This window comes from Mastacembelus armatus, chromosome 22, assembly GCF_900324485.2.
Source record: "Mastacembelus armatus chromosome 22, fMasArm1.2, whole genome shotgun sequence".
Classification (NCBI taxonomy): domain Eukaryota; kingdom Metazoa; phylum Chordata; class Actinopteri; order Synbranchiformes; family Mastacembelidae; genus Mastacembelus; species Mastacembelus armatus.
Genome location: NC_046654.1, coordinates 8,084,328 through 8,111,128, shown reverse-complemented (window position 1 = coordinate 8,111,128; position 26,801 = coordinate 8,084,328). Strand labels below are relative to the sequence as shown.

Below are 26,801 nucleotides of genomic sequence, written 5' to 3'. Positions count from 1 at the left end.
AACACAGCTTGCTCTGGCCTGTGCATATCCATAATGTATGAGTTGACATGTTATTGGGTGTATGTCCACCACAATTTGTGTGTTCTGCACTGTAAAGTGATAACACATTGACATCTGTGTCATATACTGTATGCGCATACGTGTGTCGTTAGCTGCATAGCCCAACCCTCCAGGGGACCATCACTGTGTGAGTGTTTGAGAGAATAATAAATTCGAGAAGGGCAGGGAGATGAGAGGCTGCGACCACCAATCGATCCCTCTGCTGTTTCTCAAATTAAGAGGGAGGGATCACTGTGAGGGATGGACAGAGAAAGACAGAGACAGAGGGGAAGGCAGAGACAAAGAGACAGGGGCTGTTGAAGTATCTTGCGGCAGACGGCATTTCAGTTTGGAGAAGGTGGAGTCATAAGAGAAACAAATATATAGACGCACAGGAAGAGAACGAGATATAGAAAGAGACACAGATACTGTAACAAAGATTGAGGGAAGAAGAGTGAAAGGCAGCCATATGCTGACAGGAGTCCAATTAAGTGTCATCCCACTGGAGGAAACCATCCCCATCCTCTTCTGCCCGGCCTGCATGCCCTCAGCTTTCAAGGACACAGTGTTGGTTACATGGCGCCTCAGAGACAAAAGCATCATCACAAATTCAATAAGACCACACATATGTAGTAGCACTATTTCAATAAAGCACAAAAGCACAAATAACATTTTAACAGACTTGCTACAAAAATAGACATTTATACACACACAGCTGCAATTGTGCAGATCTCCTGAGGGGCTCAGCCTTTGGACGACCGGGGGACAAATTGGTGCCAAAGATGGCTGGCGCCAGCAGTTACTGATCCCCAGGTGCAGATGTGTGCCAGGGGCTAACCCATTCATCTCAGCTCTGCCCACCCACCAGGTGTTGCCCAGGGGCGCCACATACACTGCCCTGGAGTAAGCTAGACATCAAATACAAATACACACATCATGTCTCCATGCAAAAGACGACACAGAGAGATACACAAGCACACACAAGCACGTAGGCACAGAAATGTGTACATAAACTGTCTAGCCCATGTCTCACACACGTGGGATGTGGCCTTGGGGGCAGATGACTGTCTATTAGAGAAGCCTGGTTAATGAGTGAGGCCTCCGGCTCTAGTGGCTTTGGACTATAGCAGAGTGACTGAATGACTGTCTATGGTACTACAGTGGGATTAGAGGGATGCTTCATATTGACATAGAGAATAATTCAACATACTTTAATAAATCCCTTTCACATTCTGTGGAAGTGTGAGAGGAAACAGCAAATGGAAGAGAATAATGGAGGTCAAAGGTGATGGGTCCCTTGTGAGTGCTTATAAGCTCAAGACAGCAAAGCCCACACTTACACAAACAAATGCAATAATGCATATATCTGTACACATGCAAATACATACATACACATGCAGTGAATGGAAACAAGTGGTTCTTTTGACTGCAGGCACTGCAGCCTGAGGACAGGAGAAAACCCCAGAGAGAAACTATGGACACAGAAGAAAGGCAGAAAGAAACCGACAAAGATAGGAGGGGATGATTAAGAAAAAGAATGACTGTAAGAGTGGGGAAAGCCAGACTGCTTTTTTCAACGTGAAAAATGTGGAGAGACCCTGTTACAAAATTTCTGGCCTGCCTTAGAATTAATCTGGGCCGGGATGCAAACAACACAGTGGCTCAGCCTCGATGGGGTGCTGCATGTGGAGTGTGTGCTTAAGTGTGTGTTTGTGTGTGTGTGTGGGTGGCTGAAGGATTGGTTGCCAGGGAGATTCTGACATATCGAGCCCCACTCCCTGCTGCCCTCAGTTTAGCCTCGACAAGTCAGAGAAAACGCTCTGCAGCGGCCCGGCTAATTTACTGTCTCTTCCCTCTCATTCACTCCCACCTCCGTCTCTGCCTCTTCCTCTTATCATTGTCTTCTCCTCTTTGCATCAAAGTTGCAGGATTCTCTATTTGTAAATTATGCTTTTATCAATCATCATATATATTTTTAATCAGCTTCAGCTTTCCTTCTAAACCCATCCAGCCAAACAATCTATTTCCCCCTTCCTCTCATTTCACCTGGCATGTCTTCTTACATCCCCCTGTTTTCACTTTCCCCTTCTACACAAACTTCTATCTATCCTTCCCACTGTTCCTTATTTTTCTATCCCTCTTAGGTAGGGTGGCGTGGTTGGAACCTGTTGTTCTCATCTGGTGACAGCCAAACAGGGCCTGTTGTAATTAGTGTGGAATTCAAATGAGCTTATCAGGTCAAAAGCAGCTTAGTCCTCTAGGACCCTAGCAGGGTGGAAATTAGCCCTGCTCTGAGACAAAACACACACATGCATGCACATTACACAATACGACATTGTGCATACCGATGATACAAGCCAGATTCATTAACAAACATTTGCTGACAAATTCAGCCCCACTCTCTCCTCTCATTAAAGGATTAGTTCATTTCACATCAGGCAGTTAACAAAAAAGTGAATTATTAATGTGAGTGGCAACAATAACAAAAAAGGCAACAGCGGCAATGAAAGACTGTCATTGTGCTCAGTGAAAAAGTAGCTGGAGAAAGGGAAGCCAGACAAAGACAAATCAACATGTGCATGTGTATATATGCAAACACACACACGCACAATAACCATTAACATGCACAGATAAATAAACTTTTGATTTTCCAGAATGGACTCTCTCATTTATTAACAAAAATCTCAGACTTTAATCTCCTCTTTATTGGCAGCGTGCTGTGGTGGACGGGCTGAGGAAGCCAGACAGCACCTATCTCCATTAAATATCTCCACCAATTAGTTCTGGAAAAGTTGCAGCATTACGCAGAAAGGAGAGAGAAGACGAGGTACATTGATTAAGCACTGCAACAGCTGTACTAAAAAGATTATATTGAGTAATTTTAATTGTACTTGTTAGCCGTCTTCAAACATGAAGAGTTTTTTCTTTCTGTAGCCAAAATCTATAGGCAGAGACGGAGGTATTGGTTAAGGGTGTACAAAGTATATGATTGTACTTCAGAGTGTAATGTTGGGAGAACTGAAGACAGTAAAGCATTATGGGACACTTACTGTGATACTTCTGCATGTACATGCTTAAGTGTGTGTGTTTCCCAACTAGGAGACAAATGGAAGGCAGAAACTCCCATGCTCACAATGTTTAGAGCTTGAAAACAGAACTGTGAAGCAACGTGTGTGAGGCAGCAACTAAGTGCGTTTCGCTCTTTGTTCTGTCTGAAGTATAGCACAACCTGCTGAAACAGGAACGGCGTATCACTGGGGAAATATTCGTAACACATAGGCCTTTTCATTTAGCAGACTAGTAGTACCAATACAAATTTACAAATCAATGTAAAGCCTCTGTCCTGGCTTATTCTTGTGTTATTAAAATAGTGGCCTTAGCAGACTAAAAGAGAGCAGGCATAAACTAAGAGCCGGAGAAAGAGAAAAACAGTGAGCGCAGCACTGTTCCAAGGTGAGGGACACAGACAGCCACAGACAGACCCTGGTCATGGACCCTGAGAGTTAATGAAGCAGTCCTTCCCTATTATATCTGCCTGCATCCACTACAGCACAAGGTAACAGACAACCACACAATACTCTTCTTTCCTCCTCTCAGTCCCCTCCGTTGCCCTGAAAACTAATCCTGCACACAACTCATCCCTCACAACGCACACTGTAAACCACACCTGCCTCTGTCCCACACAAAGGTATAAATCTGTCCTTGTTTCCAGGTAATAAAGAACTTCTGATATAGTGAGAGAGCAACAGAGAGAAAAAGAAAGAATTAGGGGTGTTGGTGGTGAAAGGGGGTTCTGCGAATGAACTGCAGTAGCAAAGAATAAAAAAGATTTACTGAGGAAGTGGAGAAAACCTTATGACTAATGAAATGAATAAAAGCTTCCTGGTGCTGATGCCACATGTACGATGGTCAAGATGAGCACGAGTGACGACTCCAGTTGGAAATAACATGAGAAATCTGAAGATGACCAGTACCGGTCAAGGTTAATTAACAAAAAGGTTAAAAAATAAAATTAAATATGTCACATCATCTTGTGTTACCAATTCTTAAAAAAACTCATTTACATTCATGTACAAAGCACCATGAATAAGACAAGAATATCACCAGGAGGAGCTGGAGCTGGCTGCCACTGTGACTCATCTCTAGATAACTAGCAGAAAATGGATGGATAGGTGGATAAGAATATATTAATATAAAGAAACTTTTACGTAGTGGGCATGATGGTTAATTAAAAAGTTCCTTACTATAGTATTACAATTTTGAAAAATTAAAAACCAAAGTAAGTCCTGTTCCTACCTTGTGAAAAGGGTTGAATATACAGGGGTGAATAAAGAGTTTCTATGTTTTCATTCCAAATGCAACATGTATGCTGTCAAACTGATAAATGTGTTTTTAATATGCCTTTTTTTTTCCTAAATTCTCTTTTACTAAATTCAGCATGTTGGTTGTCAAATTGATGAATATGTTTTGTTAATTTGCTTGTGCTTTGCTTATAGTGTGCCAAGTTCTGTTGACCACTGTGCAGATAAGGTTAAATCACTCATACTATTTGAAGTCTGCTAAAGTGACTTGCTAGACTTTTTGGAGCCTCCCTTCAGTGATACAGAAGCCATTCAAGTTATGAGAGTGTCTGAGACAAGGGGATATTGCCTTATTACTGCTTTGGGTTTCCGCAGTACTTCACACATTGTATCTGATAACATTTCCACTAATATCAATATTGTATAACTCAAATGGTTGTCATGTCTCATTTTTCTTTCTTTCATCAGCAAAACAAGTCTGATGAATTGCAATTGCTGTGAAATGACAGCACTTTTCCCTTAACATATCTGATCTAGCTTTATCTTTTACACCTATGCACCAGACTGAGAGGGTGACTTTGTTGTGTTGTGTTTGATTTATGTTTGCACAGACATTCTCATATGTCCATCTGTTAGCACAAGTGTTTGTTAAAGAAAAGCTTTGATTTCCTCCTCGGTAATTGAACCTGTTTTGTCACCCATTTCCAACATAAACTTGACTAATACTGTACAAATCTGTCTTCATCACAATCAAGCAGGCATGAAACAGAAGTCAATATTATGCATCTTCATTCCTGTGGCGATATTTTAAAGTCATTTTGCTTTTATAACACCAGAGTAACAGACCTGAAATGCAGACATAAGGAAATATGCTGAAAACATAAAAGCACTAGAATTGAATTGCATATAAAAATAAACTAAATCAATTTTAAATACAGTGCGTGCTGATTACAATTGTCCACAATGTCAATAAAGTCTCCTGTTGTCTTGAACTTAAGAGTGAAGAACAACCAACGAGCTCTGATCAGAGAACCCCAGATTCCCATAGGCTGCAGTACTTCTTTATTATAGGCAATCACAAGAACAGGATTGTGAATTTGACGGGAACCTAATACATCGCGTGAACTTAAAACAGAACAAAACCTGCTTTTGCTACCTGCCTTGCTAAGGCAGGACTTGTTAAAACAATACAATTATGTTGATGAAGTTTTGTCATGTTTTGGGGGTTAAGTAAGATGTTTAATGGATTATCATCAGCATGGCAACACTAAGTCAACACTCTACCATTCAAAGGTTTGAACATGCTACCAGCCGTGCAACTGAACGTGAAACTGTGCCCACACTTTCGACTGGTAGTACACCACTTATCCTGTAGAGCAGGCCAAAAGGGTTAAAGGGGTTGGAACCTAGAAGTGGAATACACCCTGCACAGGACAGACACACATTCACAGGAGACAAACATTCACACCTTTGGTCAATTTTTTCGAGTCACCAATCAACCTAAAGCACACGTGTGTGTGGACTGTGGGAGGAATCTGGAGTACCAGTCACACAGACACAGGGAGTGTAGCATATGCAATGCAAGCAGAATCACACCCAGGACAGAACCTTGGGGAATAGCACAAGACAGTTTGAGTGATGACACATAATTTTAAATAGTGACTGAAAAAAAAACTCCTGTCTGAAAGGTGAAGGAGGACAACCCTTTAAAGGTCTTAGCCTCTCAACCATATCAAATGCAGCATCGAGATCCAGTACCAACACACAGCGCATGCTCCTGAATCACCATAAAGTGGCAGGGAGGCACAGGGCTGGCCTGGGACAAAAATATTGGCCCTGGAATGTTTTGTCCCAGATGCCTCATGACAATCAGTCAGATACCACCCAAGCTGAGTAATAAATTCTGTGGACAAATGAACCAGTGTGCTCACTCATTCTTGACCAACTCCCAGTATAGAAAATAAACAAATTCGCTACTGTCCTTGCTTTATAGGCCTTTAGTTGGCCAGTTTCTTAAAAGTAAAACAATAAATGAAATTATATCAAGCCACAAAGTCCATCGGCCCCCCAGGAAAATGCCAGTGTACCACTGAGGAGGCATGATGGAGTGTGCTTGAGTTTTGTGATTCCAGCTATTTTCTTAACAGCAAAAGCCAGGTTATTAACCATATCACAGGATGGTAGCATTTTTCAATTTGATTAGGGCTCAAATGACACAGAGGTAATAAGACAGGAGCGAATTTGTTGATTTCCTCATTTCCAAAGTACAGTTTATTACCTGAGCAGGTGATTAATCAGTTTTCATGTCTGCTATTGTTTCCGTCCTTAAGTAAGCTCGATTTCCATTTCACCATGGCAAAATCACATCTCCTGTTTTTCATTTCACAGCCATGTGCGAAACACATGAGAGATCTCAATCTTTAATGTGGCTAATGTCAGAGAGAGGGAGCAGAAAGAGAGGAAGGGAGAAATATGCAAAGACAGAGAGAACAAGACAGAGATGACAGCAGAAGAGAGACAAAGGCGAGAGAAATCGACAGTGATATTCTTGGACTGGATGTGAAGCGGTAAGTATGAGAGACTAGGGGGAGGAGAGAAATGTCACGGCCAACCTCTAATGAAGGGCCTTCCGGGAACTATAGTTAGATAAATTATTTAAAGGCTTTCATTTAAAAATGTCCAAAAAACTATGCTGCGATGATTTGCGCAGGGGCTGGGGAAAGGTCAGCTGTGTGTTGGGAGTGCTTCATTAACCTCCCACCACCTCCCTACCTCAATTATTTCTGTCAAAGAGCACCTGGGGGGAGGAGAAGAAAGATAGAGAGAAAATGCTGCGGTCAAGCTGATACCACTCTGTTGCTGCTGCGGCTGCTGCTCAGGAGATGAGTGCTGACGGGCTTCTACCATGTTTGACTTATCTCAAAACCTAGTGGCGGTCCATTTCAGGTGAAATGTTTGGGTGACTTCAGTGTTGTAAAATCCCCAGAGATGTGCAGGTTAAAGGCTGGATGAACTTGAATGTGTGCTTGCATGACTATGTGTGTGTGTGTCCGTGAATATGTGTGTGTATATATGTGTGTGCGAAGAATAGGGCAGGGAGGAAGCTGCCTGGTGCTCAGGCCTCGGGAGTGTTAAATGCTTTGATCTTTTAAAAATGTTTTCTACAACCGTGAAACTAACAGAGCTGCAAGAAAGTTTGATTGCTCAGACCTGTGCCTGTGCGCACGTGCACACACACGCGCACACACACACACGCACACGTACACACAAACACACACACACACTTGTATGAAGGAACTTTTTTTCACCAGTGCCCTTAACCATGAACAGCAGTAGGTTGAAACTTTTTCTTCTTTTTTTACTTTTTCGCTTACCTCATATCTCCTCCCAGTGCACGCTGACGAACACTCCCACCCTTTAGCCTACTATTATTAAAGCTAAGCTGGTGATAAACGGTTATAAAAAAAAAAACACACAGCTAAAATTCTGAAACAACCAACGTAGTCAGACACGCCAAATGCTCATGGAAATTGAGTAATAAACAGTCTGCAACTTTTTGCCATTAATTTATCTTAACAACACAACACATATATATATACTAGGTCAACAAACGTCCAGTGCCACAAAGTTTGCCAGAATGTGCTAATGAATTTTACTGGTGCACTTTCTGATACAACCTCATGAAAACACACCTGTGAGTGAATAATGTGCACTCATAAATGTGTCCTTCCCAGGGCAGGAATTCATCTTAAACTTCTTTGTCTTTCTCACTTTTTCTGTCTTGTTACTCTGATCCCATCCCACTGAGGCAATAGCAGGCTAATTGTCAGCCTGTTCCTCTAATGCCTGATTTCTGAGTTAGGGGGCAGCTGTCGACTTTCCTGAGCTAGTAAAGAAGGGAAAAGTACAAAAGAGAATGATAAGGAGAGAAAAATAGGTAGATGGAGACTAAATGTGATCTTCCCTTGAAATTCCCCTGAAATGTGATCGCTCTCTGAAATTTCAGTGAACAGTATCAAATGAAAGCAGTTTTTCAGACACATTCAAATACATCTGAATTACAAAAGCATTGTAGTTGGAGGACACTGTTGCAATTTTGACCCACTGATGGAATAAGGTGATTCAGTATTATGTTATTCATATGCCTTGAGATTTTGTATCAGCCTCAATCAGCCCTATTCAGCTGGCAAGTGTCAGGCTGTCATTCACATAACAGCCTTAATATAGACTGCTACATTAAAGAGGTGACTAATCAGGCTGACAGAGAAAGGTGTCACAGAGTGTCAATCCTTCAGGGCTGCTGCCTGTCTCTCAGGGAGCCCACACCATCAGCTCTGACCTCAAAGAACCCGGCACGTGCACACTGCACTGGCACGTGCTGAGTGCACAGGATGCATAAAGTGTGTACCCATAGCTATAACCACAAATCCATATATACGATAATACTTACCAAACCAGACCATGCATCCATATGCAATTACATGCACATGTGTGCACATGTCTTATACATACACAAACCTTCTAAATGCATGCTTCCTAGCAATATATATCTCACTGGGAATCAATGTGAAAGATGACTCTGTTCGATGATAGGCCTCTGTTGATGAGAGCTGATTAAAGAGGTAAAAAATGGAAACTCATCTTGATGTATTTGGGTCAATTTCACGTCCACAGCCGTTGCTTGGTCAGGTCTATTTCTAGCAGAAGTGGTGGCGGTAATTAATGGGTGATAACGGACACATTTAATTGGCTGTAATCTATTCGATGAAGTGAGGAGCTTCCATTCTTTTGAGGACAAAGGCCCACTGGGAGGGTGAAAGAATCAAGCCTCATCTGTAATACTGTAGGCATACAGTACGCAATGGACAATATATCAGCATAACAATGCAGCAACTGTGTGATGTGAAACAATTAAATCACACAGTACATTTAAGACAATGCAAACACACATCATTCACTATGAGCATGACATCTTCCTGCATGAACAAAGTGCAAATCTAACAAGCCAGAATAAAAACTGGCTGGTACTTAACATAAAACTCAATAAATCAGTTCAAGCAAGCAATGCGCTATATGTACTCACTGCTGCTTGGTTCCGCCCGAGAGCTCACTATACAATCTAGATCCTCCATATGATAGAGAACAGAAAATGCAGTCTGCCAAGCTCTCCTCCCAGAAGAGAGAACACTTATTTGCATTGAAATGAACTGAGGCATGTGTGTGTATGTGTGTTTTGTTAGTGGGGTGTGGGGTGGGGGTGTGGGCATGGATCACTAGTGATGGGGTAACTCCTCAAGCTCACCTCTCACATGTATCTCTCTTTACTTACAGAAAATGTATGTTTTCTGTCCATCCCCAGTGCTGCTGCAGTGCTTTCTCATCCCCAGTATGATCTACTGGAAAGTACATGCAGTGCCATTGTAAATCAACATGACCTTAGAAAACTTGCATTAAAATCTGTTATACAATCTGCTGTAGAATTCAGTTTGGAAGAGGTCATGTAGTGTGGATTTCATTTTAGCCATGTTGTATATCAGAGATGTGCAATTCCTTATATACCCTCATATAAGTGATACATTGTATTTGGCAAGAAGTAAAACAACACAAACACTCATGTGGAGATATTCTGATTAAAGTACATATTTCATCTCTATCAGTGTTATGGACCATTAGCTTCAAGCCTGCTAGTGGGTCTAACTTACTTGGCAACAACCCTTGTGATGTCCAGACAAGTCTTTATATCAAATGTGTAAGCCTACTGTTCCTACTCTGCAGGATTGCACAAGCCAGCCTAAGCCTGTAAACTCAGATTTTGCATCATTGGTCTAAAATGATCAATATTTTATGAAAGATGTATCATATTTTCGATATTATCTTAAAGTCTGGCAGCAAATCAGCTATAGGGCATGGATTAGATAATACCCCCAATAAGAAAGACTGTGTTATGATTTTAACTGACAATGCAATTAACCAAGAAAATGTCTATTGAACTTTCTGCAGGTTACACTGGGCTAAGTACAATATCACTCTGTTGTTTTGATTAGTCATTGACTATACCAAACAGAATAAGTACTCCATACTTTGTAGTAAATTGAGATCTGATACTCAATCATCAGCCTTTTGCACACGCTGGCAGGTGTACGGTTACATAATCATAATTTGCACATCTATCAAATGCAAAGAACTGCATTGTGAGATATCTGGCAAAAGGTAGCGCACATGCTATGTAGCTTTCATTTTTCATGAATTATGTTTGAGGGATGTTATTATATTCTGCATAAATTTTACAGTAGGAGTTCAGACATGAAAATAAAATAGTGGGAACTAAACACAGTCAACGTAGTAGCAAACGGGGACACAGCTGGACCCACAGACTATGAAGAAACTCAATTACAAGCAAAGCTCATGCAGTAAAAACCCAGTCTAAGTAAAAGTAACTAATATTTACTGTAATTTAATGTGCTGTAATGTAATGTAGTAGAAAAATAAAATACTGTGACTTATATGATAATATGTTAAATGAGTAATAATACTCTAAAGATTTAGAGTATTATTACTCATCCATTAATGTGTAAACCGAAGCAGTAGTTTGCTCTTGGAGCTGGTTGAGGTGGATGATTTTTCTATCTATTTTATACTTGGCCGCAACTAATAATTAGCATAATTATGGATTCATTAGTTAAGTTAAAGACTGGTTTTAATTTGTATTTCCAATTGATCAACTGACAGCCCAGTGTCCCATCCACAAAGGCTCTGACTGGCTTAGTTGTTCCTCCAACCAGCAAATCGGCCAATCGCTAAAGCGACACCAGGTACTTTTGAACTGGTCATCAAAGTTTGAGATATGGGCAGCGATTCAGAGCTTTGGAACCACACTAAGCTGAGCCTCTATGTGCAAAGCATTATCTATGGATCATAGCATGTCTCCACAGAGTGCTCTTTATAGGTAATCAATAAGCAAGCTGGCTCATGATGGCTCTCACTCATTATAGCTCTTTAATAAAAGGCCACCCTGCAGTGACTTCAGCTCTGGGTAGGAACACACACAGTCATATGAGTAAGCAGATCTCTGTTTAAATACATAAAACACAAACATGGAGGAGACAACAGAATTTGTTGCTCACAGGCAGCTTAGTCCAAATATTCCATAGCTTTTGAAATGCCACTACTCATTTATACCCTTACAGACATTTAGAGACGTCATGTTGGTGTGGACTTCTGAAGTGTCTTTGCCTTAATTAGTATGTGCATCAGCTTTTTGATAGGGTGCTGGTTGAAAATATTGGGAAAATCTCAAATAAAGATGACACACACACACACACACACGCTCTTAAATGTTCCAATCAGTGTACTGCGGCTTGCATTCATCATTAACTACCATTCTCAAGTTGAAAGCATCTTATTTAAAGTCGAGAGAGCTGAACTCCAAATTGTGTGGTCTCACATAACCTTCAACAACATATGCATATGCCTTTCCTCTCTTTGCTCCTCAAGCTGGAGATGTGTATCCTTGTCGCTGTTTCACAGTAGCTCCATAGCAGCTGTGAGCTCCACCTTGTTGCACAGAAAGACCTTATCTCAGGTGACAGAAGCCTCTTTTTTTTCTGCACTTTCTAGTGAAGGATGGAACCTCTTGCAAGAATACAGATCACTTCATCATATGTGTGAGGGACAAGGATGACAAGCTACACATGTCGGTTTTAGTTGAACCATTCACCAGCTTGTCTTCATGTCAGGGAAAACAGAAACATATAAATAGAGAAGGGGAAATGGGATATATAACCCTGCTTCAACGGCCACATATTCAACAAGAACAGTTCTGTCTCATTGGTGCACAGTCCTCTGGGCTATTGCTATGAGTCGTATCCCCTCTCCTCTGGTATGTTATGTAGAACGCATGGTGGAGTTACGCCATTCGGAGAGCCTGTTTGTTCATTACTGAGAGTGTTCACTGGGCTCCCTCCTCTCTGCAGAATGTTTGTCTCACTAGCTATGTGAGACCATTGCACAGGCTTACTACGCGTTGGGCAGGGAGCCTCCAGTCAGCATCCGTGCACACTCCACTAGAGGAGTGTTGTCCTCGACGGCTCTCCTGCACGGTTTGTCAGGAAGACATTTGCGCGGCAGCCTCATGGGCCTCCCCGTGTTCCTGTGTGCGTTTCTATTTACAGGATGTTGCGAGCTCATCCCTCTCTCACGCTGTCATGGGAGTCTCCCAGTCGTAATTTATATGAAACCAGTGCTTACGCATCCCACCTGGTGCTTGCTTTGCTTCGGGTCAGGCGGTTACTTGCATTCCTTTGGTTTTCGGACTCTTCTCCTGGGTGGTCGGGCCCAGTGAGGCGTAGAGCATTAGCAATAGCCCAGAGGGCTGCGCGCCAATGAGACAGAATGTTGGTTACATATCATAACCCAAGATTCTGGGCATAAATGAATGGGGCATAATGATGGGCATAAATGAATTTCTCTTCAGTGCACAGACACGAAGAGGGGATATGACCCATAGCAACAGCCCAAAGGCTGCGCCCAATTCACAGAATCTTCGGTTACGATAAATAACAATGCAATGTTTTAAATTAAATTTTAAATTAAATTTAAAATTACACTATTGCATGTGTCCTGGGTTCACAGAACATACACACACCATGCCCTAAATGAAAATACTTAATACAACAAACTGTGAGCCAAACTGCCACAGTACATCTCTATATGTTGTGCTATAAACATACAAAGAAAGCCATTCCTAAGCTACTGTCTAACACATGCTCAGCTCCTAAACAGACGTAAAACAATCTCTCTACATTTATTTTAAAAATTAAAAACTACTTAAAATGAACAACAGAGAACCTCATGATATCAAATCGAGACTCGATGGCTATGATCTATAAGCATCCTTATCCTGCTGGTATCTAAGGGGAAGATGACCTTTCTTTGCCCAGTGTAGCAGGGCTCCTGGCGGGAACAAAAGTTGTGATGACAAACACATAGGAGAGATCATGACCCTTCAGGGGCTACCACATGCTCTGAACACAAGCTTGAATTTCTGAGCTTGTACACCTGCATGCATGCATCACCACTGACACAAACTGTGTATGTTTGCTTCACATCTATTCCTCTAAATGAATGACTAAATAAGCAGCCATCTGAGTTTGAATTAACAACCTTATGTCAATAAAGTACTAGTCTTACACTTAAGGGAATATGTTAATTTATTTTCTTGAGAACAATAGCACTCTCATGTCTGTACATGAAATGAGGACACCCACTTCAAACCAGTGAGAAAAGCAAAGTAAAAACTATTAACTTCTAAATTTGGTCGAAAATACTGTGTTATCTCTAAGACTGAATTTCTTATAGTAAGAAGCTGATTGAGAAAATTGGTGGTTCACCTCCAAAAGGTGAACATGGCTATTCCATTTGGAACATATTCACACATGACCACACCTTCGCCATCACCGTACACATCATCTTGAGTGACAAGCATGTCAAACATCAACAGAATCTGATAGATACAAAATGCTCAAATAAAGAATACCTTATAGTTCAGCCTTTCTGTTTCTTTCAGTGAGAAATGGTAGAGAAAATATGTGGCTGTGTCAGCCTGCATCCTGGGGGTGTCGGCAGGCCACTGAGTAGTATTGTTACTATTACAAACAATAAAGTGAATGGATGAGTCTAGCACCTAAGCATTATGATCCACAAAGCATCTATCTAGAGCAGATTTTGCACTAGAGAGTGGCAGGCCACATCCAGCATATAGCATGGAGTTTTCAGTTTGCTTGACAGGGCCACTTGGGGGGTAGAAACCTTAATGTTTTAGAAGTTCAACATCTCATTCCATTCCCTGTTGCCCTATTTGCGTAAAGAGAGAGCTAAGAAGAACAGTAGGGCACATAGCATGTTAAGGAGAGATTGGGTTGGACAGTGAGAGAAAGCCATAGGGGAGCCTGGGATGTTCGCCTCTCTATCCACACTGACTAAATATTTGATGGGAGAAGGTGGTACGGAGTAGATGAGCTGAGGTGAGAGGAGGACACTCATGGGTGCATCTCCTCGGGGAGTACGTAAAGTGTCACCGGCGTGCAGGAGCTTGGAGGGATGGGGGTGGGGGGTCAGGATGTTAAAGAAGTTACACAGTCCAGCAAGTGAATTATTCATCTCACTGACGTCAACACTAGAACAGCATTATGGGTGGCCTGCAGTACAGAAGAAAGAGGCCGAAGCTTTTACCACACAGGCTCCACTGAACAAAAACTGAAAGCCATGCATGGTCCCAGATATGTCGGGAAGAAAAAAAACTAAAATGCAGAGACAAAAAACAAGCAGGAGAAGTAGAAGAACACATGGAGAAAGAGATAATATTGTTGGTACTGGAGCTTAGACAGTGTTAATTTTATTAGCCCTGTTGCAGGATATAAATTCAGGGCCTGTTTTTGCTGTTATAAACTATAGAAAAAAACAAAGAAATACTGGAAACATCCATCCATCCATTATCTACCACATATTTCTATCTCCCTGGCATGGTCCAGGGTCGGGGGGGGCTGGTACCGATCCCAGGTGACACTGGGCGAGAGGTGGGGTACAGACTGCTAGTCTATCACAGGGTTAACTCAGAGAGACAAATACTCACCATCACATTCACAGCTACAGGCAATTTAGATTTGCCAATTAACCTAACTCCAACCTACATTTGTTTGGACTGTGGAAGGAAGCTTGGGTAACTGGAGAAAACCCACCCCCCAGACACACACACACACACGCACACAGTGAGAACATGCAAACTCCACACTGATGCTCTTTCCACTCATTTTTATAATTATATTTTATGTTTTCATTTAAATGGTTTTTTTTAAGTCACAATATACAATCTGGTAATCTGGCATTCATCAAGGTCATCTGCATCATGAGTCTGTAAGAGACACAAAGAAATAACCTAGATCATAGCAGGCATACTTCACATTCCACATGGTGGTATGAAGCACACATAAATTATTGATGTTTATAGCCCCTCACTTGACTCTGAAGGCCATGGACAATTTGTGTGTGTGAGGGTTGTACCCTGAATGCATGCCAGTGTAACACAACAGATACTAAGAGTAAATAAGACAGTTATGTGGGAATTTTCTCAGTGTTTGTGCAGCGGTGACTGTGTGGTTGGCTGTATACACACAGAGACACACAGAGACACACAGAGGTCCTGACAATGGTCTTCTGTGCCTGGTGTGGTAACAAGATAATTTACAGATGAAGTTGCAATGAATGAATTATGCAAATAGCGTACAATATGCATTTTAAATTATAACACTGCATTGCCAGAAGCCTAATATTAAAATATTAAAAATATGAAATATTAATCTTTTCTTTCTCAAATGATTTTAACCATTAGCAATGTTGCAGCAGTGAAAGGTGTAAGTGCTTGAAGCACATTTTTTACAGATAAAAACTGCAAGTGGCTCCATTAATTTCAGGGAACACTGTTAACACTTATCAAGCAGTTTTCATGCGAACACATTCAAAAGATGCATTGGTTGTGATTTTACAATTTACAGTTATTTACAATTCATAAATGTGCCATGTTTTTTTTTATGCAGTGTTTCACCATCAATTCATGCAGCTTTCAGGTGAGCTGGCTCTTGTTGAGCTCTTTTTAACAAATATACCCATACAGCTGAAGCTTGAAGGTTCTGGCTTTAGGGCACCATCATTGTTTCCCAGAAAATGCAGTTTGGTCAAACGTAGGTTTTATGGAGTAAAGCACTCAAAGCTGCCATTAAATGGCCAGTAGAGATAATTTTAGGAGCACAGGGTCAGTGAGAAATAGAGATTTAAGTATTATGGCCCCAGTGTGAAAACACCAAATATCCTGACAGCCATAGTTATTCACTGAATGGCTATTACTTCAAACATTTCAAATAAAAAAGTGTCAAATATGGTATTTTATATTTTAGGATTTTTAAATATGAAAATAAAAGTTTTTGCGATATAAGTATTGTTTGTGATATGGAGCCAAAGATTTATGGCACATTGAACCATAATGTTTTATGATTAACCATTAAGTGTAACACAGATTCTACAGTGAAAAATGAAACAGAGGTGAATGTACATATATATAGATATACAGTGGGTACGGAAAGTATTCAGACCCCTTTAAATTTTTCACTCTTTGTGTCATTGCAGCCGTTTGCCAAAATCAAAAAAGTTCATTTTATTTCTCATTAATGTACACTCAGCACCCCATCTTGACAGAAAAAAACAGAAATTTAGAAATTTTTGCAAATTTATTAAAAAAGGAAAAACTGAAATATCACATGGTCATAAGTATTCAGACCCTGTGCTCAGTATTGAGTAGAAGCACCCTTTTGAGCTAGTACAGCCATGAGTCTTTTTGGGAATGATGCAACAAGTTTTTCACACCTGGATTTGGGGATCCTCTGCCATTCTTCCTTGCAGATCCTCTCCAGTTCTGTCAGGTTGGATGGTGAACGTTGGTGGACAGCCATTTTCAGGTCTCTCCAGAGATGCTCAATAGGGTTTAGGTCAGGGATCTGGCTGGGCCAGTCAAGAATGGTCACAGAGTTGTTCCGAAGCCACTCCTTTGTCATTTTAGCTGTGTGCTTAGGGTCATTGTCCTGTTGAAAGGTGAACCTTCGGCCCAGTCTGAGGTCCTGAGCACTCTGGAAGAGGTTTTCTTCCAGGATATCTCTGTACTTGGCCGCATTCATCTTTCCTTCAATTGCAACCAGTCGTCCTGTCCCTGCAGCTGAAAAACACCCCCACAACATGATGCTCCCACCACCATGTTTCACTGTAGGGATTGTATTGGGCAGGTGATGAGCAGTGCCTGGTTTTCTCCACACATACCGCTTACAATTACCGGCAAAAAGTTCAATCTTGGTCTCATCAGACCAGAGAATCTTATTTCCAATAGTCTGGGAGTCCTTCATGTGTCTTTTGGCAAACTCTATGCAGGCTTTCATGTGTCTTGCACTGAGGAGAGGCTTCCATCGGGCCCCTCTGCCATAAAGCCCCGACTGGTGGAGGGCTGCAGTGATAGTTGACTTTGTGGAACTTTCTCCCATCTCCCTACTGCATTTCTGGAGCTCAGCCACAGTGATCTTTGGGTTCTTCTTTACTTCTCTCATCAAGGCTCTTCTCCCACGATTGCTCAGTTTGGCTGGATGGCCAGGTCTAGGAAGAGTTCTGGTTGTCTCAAACTTTTTCCATTTGAGGATTATGGAGGCCACTGTGCTCTTAGGAACCTTGAGTGCTGCAGAAATTCTTTTGTAACCTTGGCCAGATCTGTGCCTTGCCACAATTCTGTCTCTGAGCTCCTTGGGCAGTTCCTTCGACCTCATGATTCTCATTTGCTCTGACATGCACTGTGAGCTGTAAGGTCTTATATAGACAGGTGTGTGCCTTTCCTAATCAAGTCCAATCAGTTTAATTAAACACAGCTGGACTCCAATGAAGGAGCAGAACCATCTCAAGGAGGATCAGAAGAAATGGACAGCATGTGAGTTAAATATGAGTGTCACTGCAAAGGGTCTGAATACTTATGACCATGTGATATTTCAGTTTTTCTTTTTTAATAAATTTGCAAAAATTTCTACATTTCTGTTTTTTTCTGTCAAGATGGGGTGCTGAGTGTACATTAATGAGAAATAAAATGAACTTTTTTGATTTTGGCAAATGGCTGCAATGACACAAAGAGTGAAAAATTTAAAGGGGTCTGAATACTTTCCGTACCCACTGTATATCTATCTAGATAGATAGATAGACAGATAGATATATTGATAGATTTTTTCTTTTTTTGCATGCCCATTAAAATTTGCTCTTGTTACTTGTTTATGGAAACATTATTTTGTGTAATTATTTTGTCTTCAAAAGTGATGCATGATAAAAAAAAATTGTAACAACAGTTACTGCTTATTCATTTTATTTTAATGGCAGCAATCAGAATGAGCGTCTTCATCAAATAAAAGAAATATCACATTTTGTTACACACTCTAGATATATAAGATTCATGTTTTGTGATGTCTAGGGGAATATGAGCTTTGGAGCCAGATGGAAACATTAGATCTGGGAGCTAAAAACTGTTGTCTGGATCCTGGACAAGACTTGGCTAAGACAACCTTAAAGGGATTTGTGTGAGGGTTTTTTGTTTTTTGTTTTTTTTGGCGGGGGAGAGGATTCTCAATGGTGAGCGTTAGAATGTAGAACGTTAGAAGGGAGTTTAATTACATCTATTAAAGATAGTAAGGCCTGTGACTGCCGCATGCTGACGTGCCAGTGTGAGAATGGAGGAGATAAGGTTACCTCTGTCAGTCCCCCTCTGTCTGTCACAGAAGAAAACATGCTGAGAGGGGGGAAATAATAGGGGGTGGATATATAAGCATGCAGACATACAGGAGACAGACACTGAAAATGACAGGAGTGGAGGCATTATGATGGATGACTTGCTTGACAAACTTAAGGAATTCTCAATGAGTGACCTACAAATGTTTTTGTATTTCAAGTCAGAAAAAAAGTAGTGAACTCTCTTTAGATAAGAATATATTTTCTTAATATATTAAAATGCCTTTTAGTAATTTACGAAAGGGTCCAAAATGTAGCTGCCCTTCTCCAAATTTAGACTACATATATAGGAAAAAATCTCATGCTAATGTAAGTCGCCTTACTCTTCTGCTGGACCGTATCCTGACACTGCTTAGAAAAATCTAATTTATTTCTGTTGTTTTACTGTGTGTCCTTGCCTGGGACTAGAAGTTAGGGAGACTGTAAAAATGCTATTTGTTATTTGTTTTGTGAAATTGGGCTTTTTTTACTTTCAAGCGGCAGGCCTGTTTGTGAAGGTGCGGCTGTTTATGAAAGCTGACAGGCAACCTGGTGCAGTGTGCAAATGCTGAGCCAAAGCGGGCTGGACAAATGTCTGCATACACACCAGTATTCTGTCGCTGGCCGCCTGTGGAAATGTCAAACACAGTGATGCGGTGTGAGGCTGCAGCAGAGCTCACTGCTCGCTACTAGGAAGTCATGACACACAAAAAGGCACACATAGGGACAGAGGTACATACACAACAATATACCTAAAATGACATCAAAAACTATCAGACTCATTGGCTCTCAATGACACACACATACACACACACACACACACACACACGGACACTGACGGAAATAACAAACTAGCCTATCGCCGTGATCCATGTTCAAACTGTAATGATTACCTGTCATTTGCAAACACAGCTAATGTTCATGCTATTCATCTCACTCTATTGTCTAATTTCGACACCTCAATAATTGTGTTACACATGTCAGGTCCCAGGAGCCCGGACAATCCTGTGAATCGTTTCAGAGTGCCCCAAATTCATTAATTACAGAGTCTGTTAATCTTATTGAGATGGAAAGGAATGGGAAGAGAAAAGAACCCTCATAACTCATCCAATTAGGTAATTGAGTGGTACTTGGATATAAAAAGAATGAAAGAAGCTGAGATTGAGTACTTGTCGTTCCATACTAGAACTTCATACGTGGGCCAGATTACAAGTAACTATCCAGTGAACGTGATCTTATTCATCCTAACATTCACTTAAAAGCTTTCTCCAGCTCCTTGTTTCTAGTTCATCAATAAATGTAGAAGATTTAGTATTGGAAATGAGTGAGCTCAATGAAGACAGGTGAACTGCTGTAGCACTTTTTAGAAATGTAGAAGTGGTGTGTATGTGCAAATGCATGCAAGAAATTTAGGGGAACGGGGAATTACATTATCCTGGAAGAAAGGCTATGATTAATTGTAACTGACCATCTGGAGCTCTCTGATAAACATTAATTACCAGAAAACAACAAACTCACATTTGTTTGTTCATTCAAACCTGTAGGGTGTCAAAGTACAATGGAGCACATCACTTCTAAGGCATCCTGTGTGATCACTACCTGAGATTACACAATACTTTTTTTAAACTTTTTTTTTTTTACAAAATTTAATTTGGAGGCTTTTGCGACCAAATTGCTATGAAGTGCAGTACACACAACTCTGTTGATCTTTTACATTGAGATGTTGGGGAGAGGTTGGGTTGGCTGGCCTCGGTACTTGAAGTGGTGCTTTGCTAAAGTTGCAAACTGCCTGTGCATAGATGCCAAATTCTGTTTCATCTTAAGCATACTGCCAGCCCCAGGGCTCTGTGCCATTTAAAGAGTGGATCTTATAATTCCCTTAAGTGCTTCAAGTTTCAAAAGGCACTATGTACAAATTAAAGAACAAATCAACAAATACAAAGCCAAGTTCTTTCTGTTCCCCTCAAGTAAGTAAATGTACATTATCTAACCTCATGAAACAATGGCAGCACATATATGTGGGACAAAAAGCAGCTGGAGACTGTCCATCAGAGTCTGCAAAGTAAAAAGTTTGAGAGGGTCAATCATGGACCGTGGGTATAATGTGTTTATCAGTTGAGTGTGTGTAGGTGTGTGTTTCTCTTGAGCAGTCTGACTGCCTGCCTGCAGAGCAACCTAGATTATGCATGAATCTAGCTGCTTATCAGCTGACCTTTAAATTGGAGCCGCAGAGTGACTGCAGGCCCAAGGGCTGACGCTCACACTTGATTGGCTGCTCTGCCTCAGACCTGCTGACAATAGAAATTAACTGAGCCAGGTGGGCATACCCGTAGGCGGAAGGAGTAGAGTATAGGTGTGGAGGGAGATGGGGAGGTGTGTGAGGGGGAGGGGGATGTATTAATATAAACATATATTTCCACAGTTTTCCTCAACAGCCTTTTCCTAAGCTTCACAAAAGAAGGACAGAGTCTTTATGTGCTGTGAAGCATGCTAACATGGAGCAGGTAAGAACAGATGAGCTTAGTATTACCTAGATTTCATAGCTCACTCACTCATGCTGTCTTTTCTTCCATCTCTCTCTTTTCTCTTTCTGTTTCTCCCACTCTGTCTGTACTTTAATGGTGGAAGGGCCGTGGCAGGCTGTGATTGCTTGATATATAGATATCTCCTGTTGGAGAAGGGTACACGGAACAGGAGACGGGGGCTGAAGATGAGGTGTGTGTTCTGTCGTCCACAGGGACAAGAAGCTCTGGGTGTCTGTGGAGGATGATGGATTACACAGGAGCCATGGGTTTAATGTGTGTGTGCTTGTATGTATGTGCATGAGTGTGTGTGAGCATGGTCCCCTGTGCTGTGTCACAGTGTACACAGTGAAAGCATGAAAGTATATTCATTTTTCAGAGCAGCTGGAAAAGGTCATTATATAAAGCTAATGTTTGTGAATGGGAATTCCCAGGAATTATCCTAACAGCACATAAACAACATTACAGTGTCATAGCACTAAACAGGAGCAATATGTTGTAATGTGGACAAGAACACAGGTAGCTGAGTAGACTGGCATACCCCTGGCCTTCCTGTCATAATTTAATAAAAATATATTGGATAGGATTTTCCATGTATATGAGCTCCATCCACAGCTGATAAAAATGCCTTTGCCTTCGTATTAGTGACTGTCCATGTCCTTCTATCAGGGCGCAGGATGGGGTTATGAGGTCAGCCATCTCTTCCTGTTTATTTCCACTTCACCGATCAGTGGGGGCTCTAACTGATCCGCGGTATTTATAAAGATGTGCAACATGAGCTGTGAGCATGAGTGCATGTGTGTGTCATGTGATACACAGATAAAGCAGGCCCCCGGGGGAAGACAGAGTGGCCAACCACAGTGCTGCATCTGTCACCGACACAAAAACCTCACCAGTCACCCAGGCACAGAAGACAGAGAGCCGCTATCACAACCTATGTGTGTTTGTGTGTTTAGGATCACCAGTGCACATGGGTGAGATCTTATCATAGCTGGCCACATTCGTAGCTGGAAGATAAAGGAGACCAAATTAACCAGATCACCACAGAGTGTGTGTGCAATATATGTAGGAGTGTGTGAGTTAGGGAGAGAGAGGGTTTGTCAGTGATGAATAGGGGTTTAAAAACCTACACCTTACAGATAAGCAGAGAAAATCATCACGACAACAACAACAATGCTACAATGGAGGCTCAAATAAATACCAAAGAGCCCTCCAGGCAAACATCAGCTACATTTAGACACAATGTACAGCGATGTAGAGGATGATGTCATCGTGAAAAACAGTCCCCTATGTAGTCCTTGGCCATTTATGCTTCACTTGAAAACTATGAAATAGCGAAGCTGAATGGAAGCTTTTAAGGAGCCAAAGCCTTTAATTAATAAGCTATTCTCAGAATGTACTAGCCAGTGGGTGGTTGAGTCATTTGACATGCCTGAGATTTGCTTAATACAATACTTTTATGTGTCTTTTATTTAAATCATGTCCAACCGTAAAATATTTTGTCTTTGTCACTAAATGTATGTTTAGTGTATGTGTAGGTAAAAGAAAACATCCAGTATATTGGATTTGAATGATTCACACAAACTGATTATCAGCATTAGCCTCAGACATCCAATACTGGTAAGGCTGTAGGGTAAACTAAACTACAGACTAGAGCTGCACAAATATGGTTTTTGTTTTCCTGATGCCAATTCTGACACCTCAACAGATAAAGAGTACCGATCAGACACCAGTATCTTTTTTTTCTATAGGTTTTTCACTGTGTGAAACGTATCAGGATTAGATTAAAGGGTAAGGTAAGGTAACATTGTGACATAATGGAATAAATGTACCTGATAGTGGAAACACTGAATTTTACATTTTTATCAATGTAATTAATGAAAGAAGAATCTGTGTTTAATATAGGTTAGTCATGTCATTTTCATAGATTACATGATTCATTAAAATAGGTAAGTATCATCAGCCGTATTGCCGCCCTATGAACAAATGTTTTCTTCTTAGAAAATTTAAAGTCTCTGTAGAGGAGTTTGTCCTTCCTTTGAGCTCAGAAGAGGAATTTGCTAGATGAGGGAGCACATCTCTCCTTCATAAAGAACGTTGTTGCATTTCATTAGGGATAGAATTCATCACACCAAGCAAACAAGAGAGCCATGCAAATTGCATTGGAGGAATTCTTACACTAACCTTAACATTGTCTATCACGTGCATATAAACACATACATACATACATACACAAATACAGCTGATATGAAAAGGCACAAAGCAAACAAAAGAGAGAGCTGATTCAGGAGACAAAAGGGTACATCAAGGACAGTGATACTGTGTGATTGCTCATTACTGCGCACTTCAAGATGACGCATTACTGTGTCAGTGGCAAGAATGGCAGCCAGCTGCCTGGAGTTAAACAGGCATATATTTTCTCATTGCACAACAGAGCTGTGTCTTCTTCAGAGGCTTAGATCCCAGAGAGGCTGAGCATGTGGGTCAAGAGTGTGTTCTCCTGGTCAGAGGTCCAGTGCTCTGTCTGAGTGAAAAGACACCAGAGGGTCCATTTTGGAGATGTCTGTTAAGTTCCAGCTCCGACCCTGGGAAAATAGCTCAGATAAGGCCTGCATACAGACCAATTTAACAGGTCACAACCTTGTCTCGGAGTGGGAGCGACACAGCAAGAGTGTGTGAACACAGCCTAGGGGATCTGTCCCATGATGAGATGCTGGTGATATCTAACTGTAGCTCTGACCCTACAGCAGTTGCTGTCAGCCTATTGATTCACATCTTGAATAAGTGGGGAGACAGGGACAGTCAGGTTGTGAACTGTAGATTCAACTGGGCCTGTGTTTGAATGTATATGTGTGTATATGTGTGTATATGTGAGAATGTGGTAGATATCTAGTAGAGCATTATGTGCCTGGGGCTGGCAGACCTAAACAACAGTGAAAAGAGAGTGACAGACACAGAACGCTGGAGCCTTCTTCTACACTGAATCCAACAGCTGCATACTGGACACAACAGATCTATTCATGACAGATGTACACAAATGTCAACATACACACACAAAGACTTGGCACATACTGGACAGTGGCCCCGTTGTGGCTCAGAAGATAAGAGGGAAGCCATGTCTCTATGAGTTACATTTGGGGACAGCCAAAGGGAAATGTTACCACACACTACTAGAAAGTCCTCTGTGTCCTCTAGTGTGTTGAACACAATGATGGTGTCTGTCTGCTTGAAGCAGCATGCTGGCTCTGGCTGAGACAGCCAGCTAAGCGTGGGATGGAGCTGGAGGTGTGTATAAGTGATATTAGATAATAGATAGACTTCAGTGAAAGCTTTGATATTAATATAAACAAGCCACAAAAAACAGAAGAGAGACAGAAACAAAGGCACAGACAGAGTGTGTGAGAGAACAACAATCCTAAAATGAATAGCGAACAACAGAGAAAGAACACAGACTTCTGTTTCACAGAGTGTTTTGTCCCTAAAAGAAAGGTTTCCATTCTATGTATTTAAGGTTGTCATTTTCTGTGTTGGCAGGGAGTGGGTGGTGCAGAACATGAACTAACACTTCACCTAACACTAAAACACCAGTTGGAGAGATAATAGCCCTATGAAAGAGCTGCACCTATCTATCAATGAACTTAAATGTAATCTTATTTACATATACATATCCGACTTTGGTTGAACTTTCAGTGTCGCTCAACCACAACTCAAACTAAACTTTAAAGAGAAAAATTCTACTGAATGTTTATAACTTGCTAAAGAGGAAGCACTGTCCTGGATTAACAGACTGTGTTCTGTGCTTTGACCACTATAAAATCACCTCTCTGTCCCAAACTGGTCCCTCTGGGAGTGGTCAATAGCAGGGATGTCTGCCAGGTGAGAGGTTACTCAGGTCTAATCAATGCCCACTACAGGAGAACAGACAAGCAGGCGAGCAGGTAGACAGGCCAGGGTGGTAACTACCAGGGAGAGTAAAAACTATTCCTGGTGGGGTTCATCGGCCAACTATTGAGCCTGTGCTGCAGAGAAGAAACCCACGCTTCAAAACGGTTTAGGGGATTGATTTGACAGCTAATTTACAGAGGAGATTTACATAAGGCCATGCTCTAATTTTTTCTCCATCCTTTGTCTTTCCCTGCTATCTCTTTTGGCTCTCTTCTTCCTTTTTTTAGACCTCAGCAAATAGTAACAGATAATGTACGCGAATTAAAGAGACAAGAGATTCAAATTGGATATTGATTAAGAGACTAAAGCCTTGTGTTTTCTTCTGTTAAAGCCTGTGTTTAAATGATTGATTCACAATGTCACTCTCCACATCCTACTGACTGCGTGGTGAGCAGTGTATGGGATTGGTTGTGCCTCTAAGCCTTGAGTGGGCCCGCATCATGTCACACCACGCTAAGGGCTTTGACACAACCACACAAAGAGGCCTGCCTATCTGATGCCAATCTTCCCAGGTCGTGGTGTCACCCAGGTGGAGGCTTAGAGAGAAAGCAAGGACAAAGTCTCCACCTCAACAGCATAGCACAAAGCAGCCTGACTGACAGTAGAAAGGACAAAATGGAGCTTCTCTGTCAAGTGGATGTTTAAGTGGAGGGAGAAAAAGGAAAAAGGTTTTAGGGACAGGCGCTCACATTGTCTCCACAGAGAAAAGAATGGACAGAAAACAGGGTGCTTTCTGTCTGGAAACCACAAGACTCAAAACAAAAAGAGACACTTTACACCTGTATAACGTTTTGCAAACTGAGCAGTTCTATGGAATCATCTGCTTTAACCTAACCACCAAAATAACACAGGAGACACACTTTATATGAATACCCATCACTGCCTAACAAATGTAATTCACTGATGGAGAAATAGCACTAGTACAAAAAATGATTTATAGCAGAAAGGTTACACAATGACTGTGCACCCAAAAGCACAAAGACACATCATGCTGATGCACCATCTGTTCATGAATTACCACTCAACTGTTTGAATGATTGGAACTCACTGTTCATGTTCTTGAAGATGTTTAGAATAGGGAGGATCTGTCTGTAGTAGGGCACTAGAGCCTCTCCTACCATGTCTCCGGACATCACCAGATGCTGCAGGACTTTCAGCGTGGTGCATATCACCTGCCGGTTCCTTGTATTCAGGGCATCTGGAGGGCAGAACAAATGGCAAAGTTCAGGAATTAAGCTCAGCTAAGGTGGAAGTACAGTAAATGTAGAGTGATTGTGATGTCTGCAACTATATAGCACATGTGAGTGAGTTTAGCTGACACATACAGCCAAAATACACATAAATCTTAACCCCTGCACACTCCCCTTTCCTTGAAAGCATTTCCTTTATAGCTGGGCTTTGATTTAGACTGGCTTGTCTGCAATCAGTGATTTCAAATGCACTGGGGAGGCAGGAGTAAGTGAGAGCCAATCACTGGGCTATTTGGCCTAGAGCTGCACTTAACTCCATCTCCCACTGATAGAGACAACAAAAGAGAACGGTGGAGGGAGAGATGGAGGGCTAGAAAGATCAAGAGAGACAAATATTTAGAGAGCGGGGGGGGGGGGGGCAAAACCCAATGTCATAAAGAGACATGAAGAGATATGACAGGCAGAGAGTG

The 26,801-nt window shown here is 41.4% G+C and overlaps 1 protein-coding gene across 1 annotated transcript in view; it reads right to left on the bottom strand.

The window, feature by feature from the left end:
- Positions 1 to 26,801, bottom strand: part of pacrg (PARK2 co-regulated) — a 118,200-nt gene that overhangs the window by 24,623 nt on the left and 66,776 nt on the right. Inside the window, exon 4 of the mRNA XM_026305906.1 lies at positions 26,190 to 26,339. Within this exon, the coding sequence (XP_026161691.1) occupies positions 26,190 to 26,339 (150 nt within the window). The remainder of the gene's footprint in view (positions 1 to 26,189; positions 26,340 to 26,801) is intronic.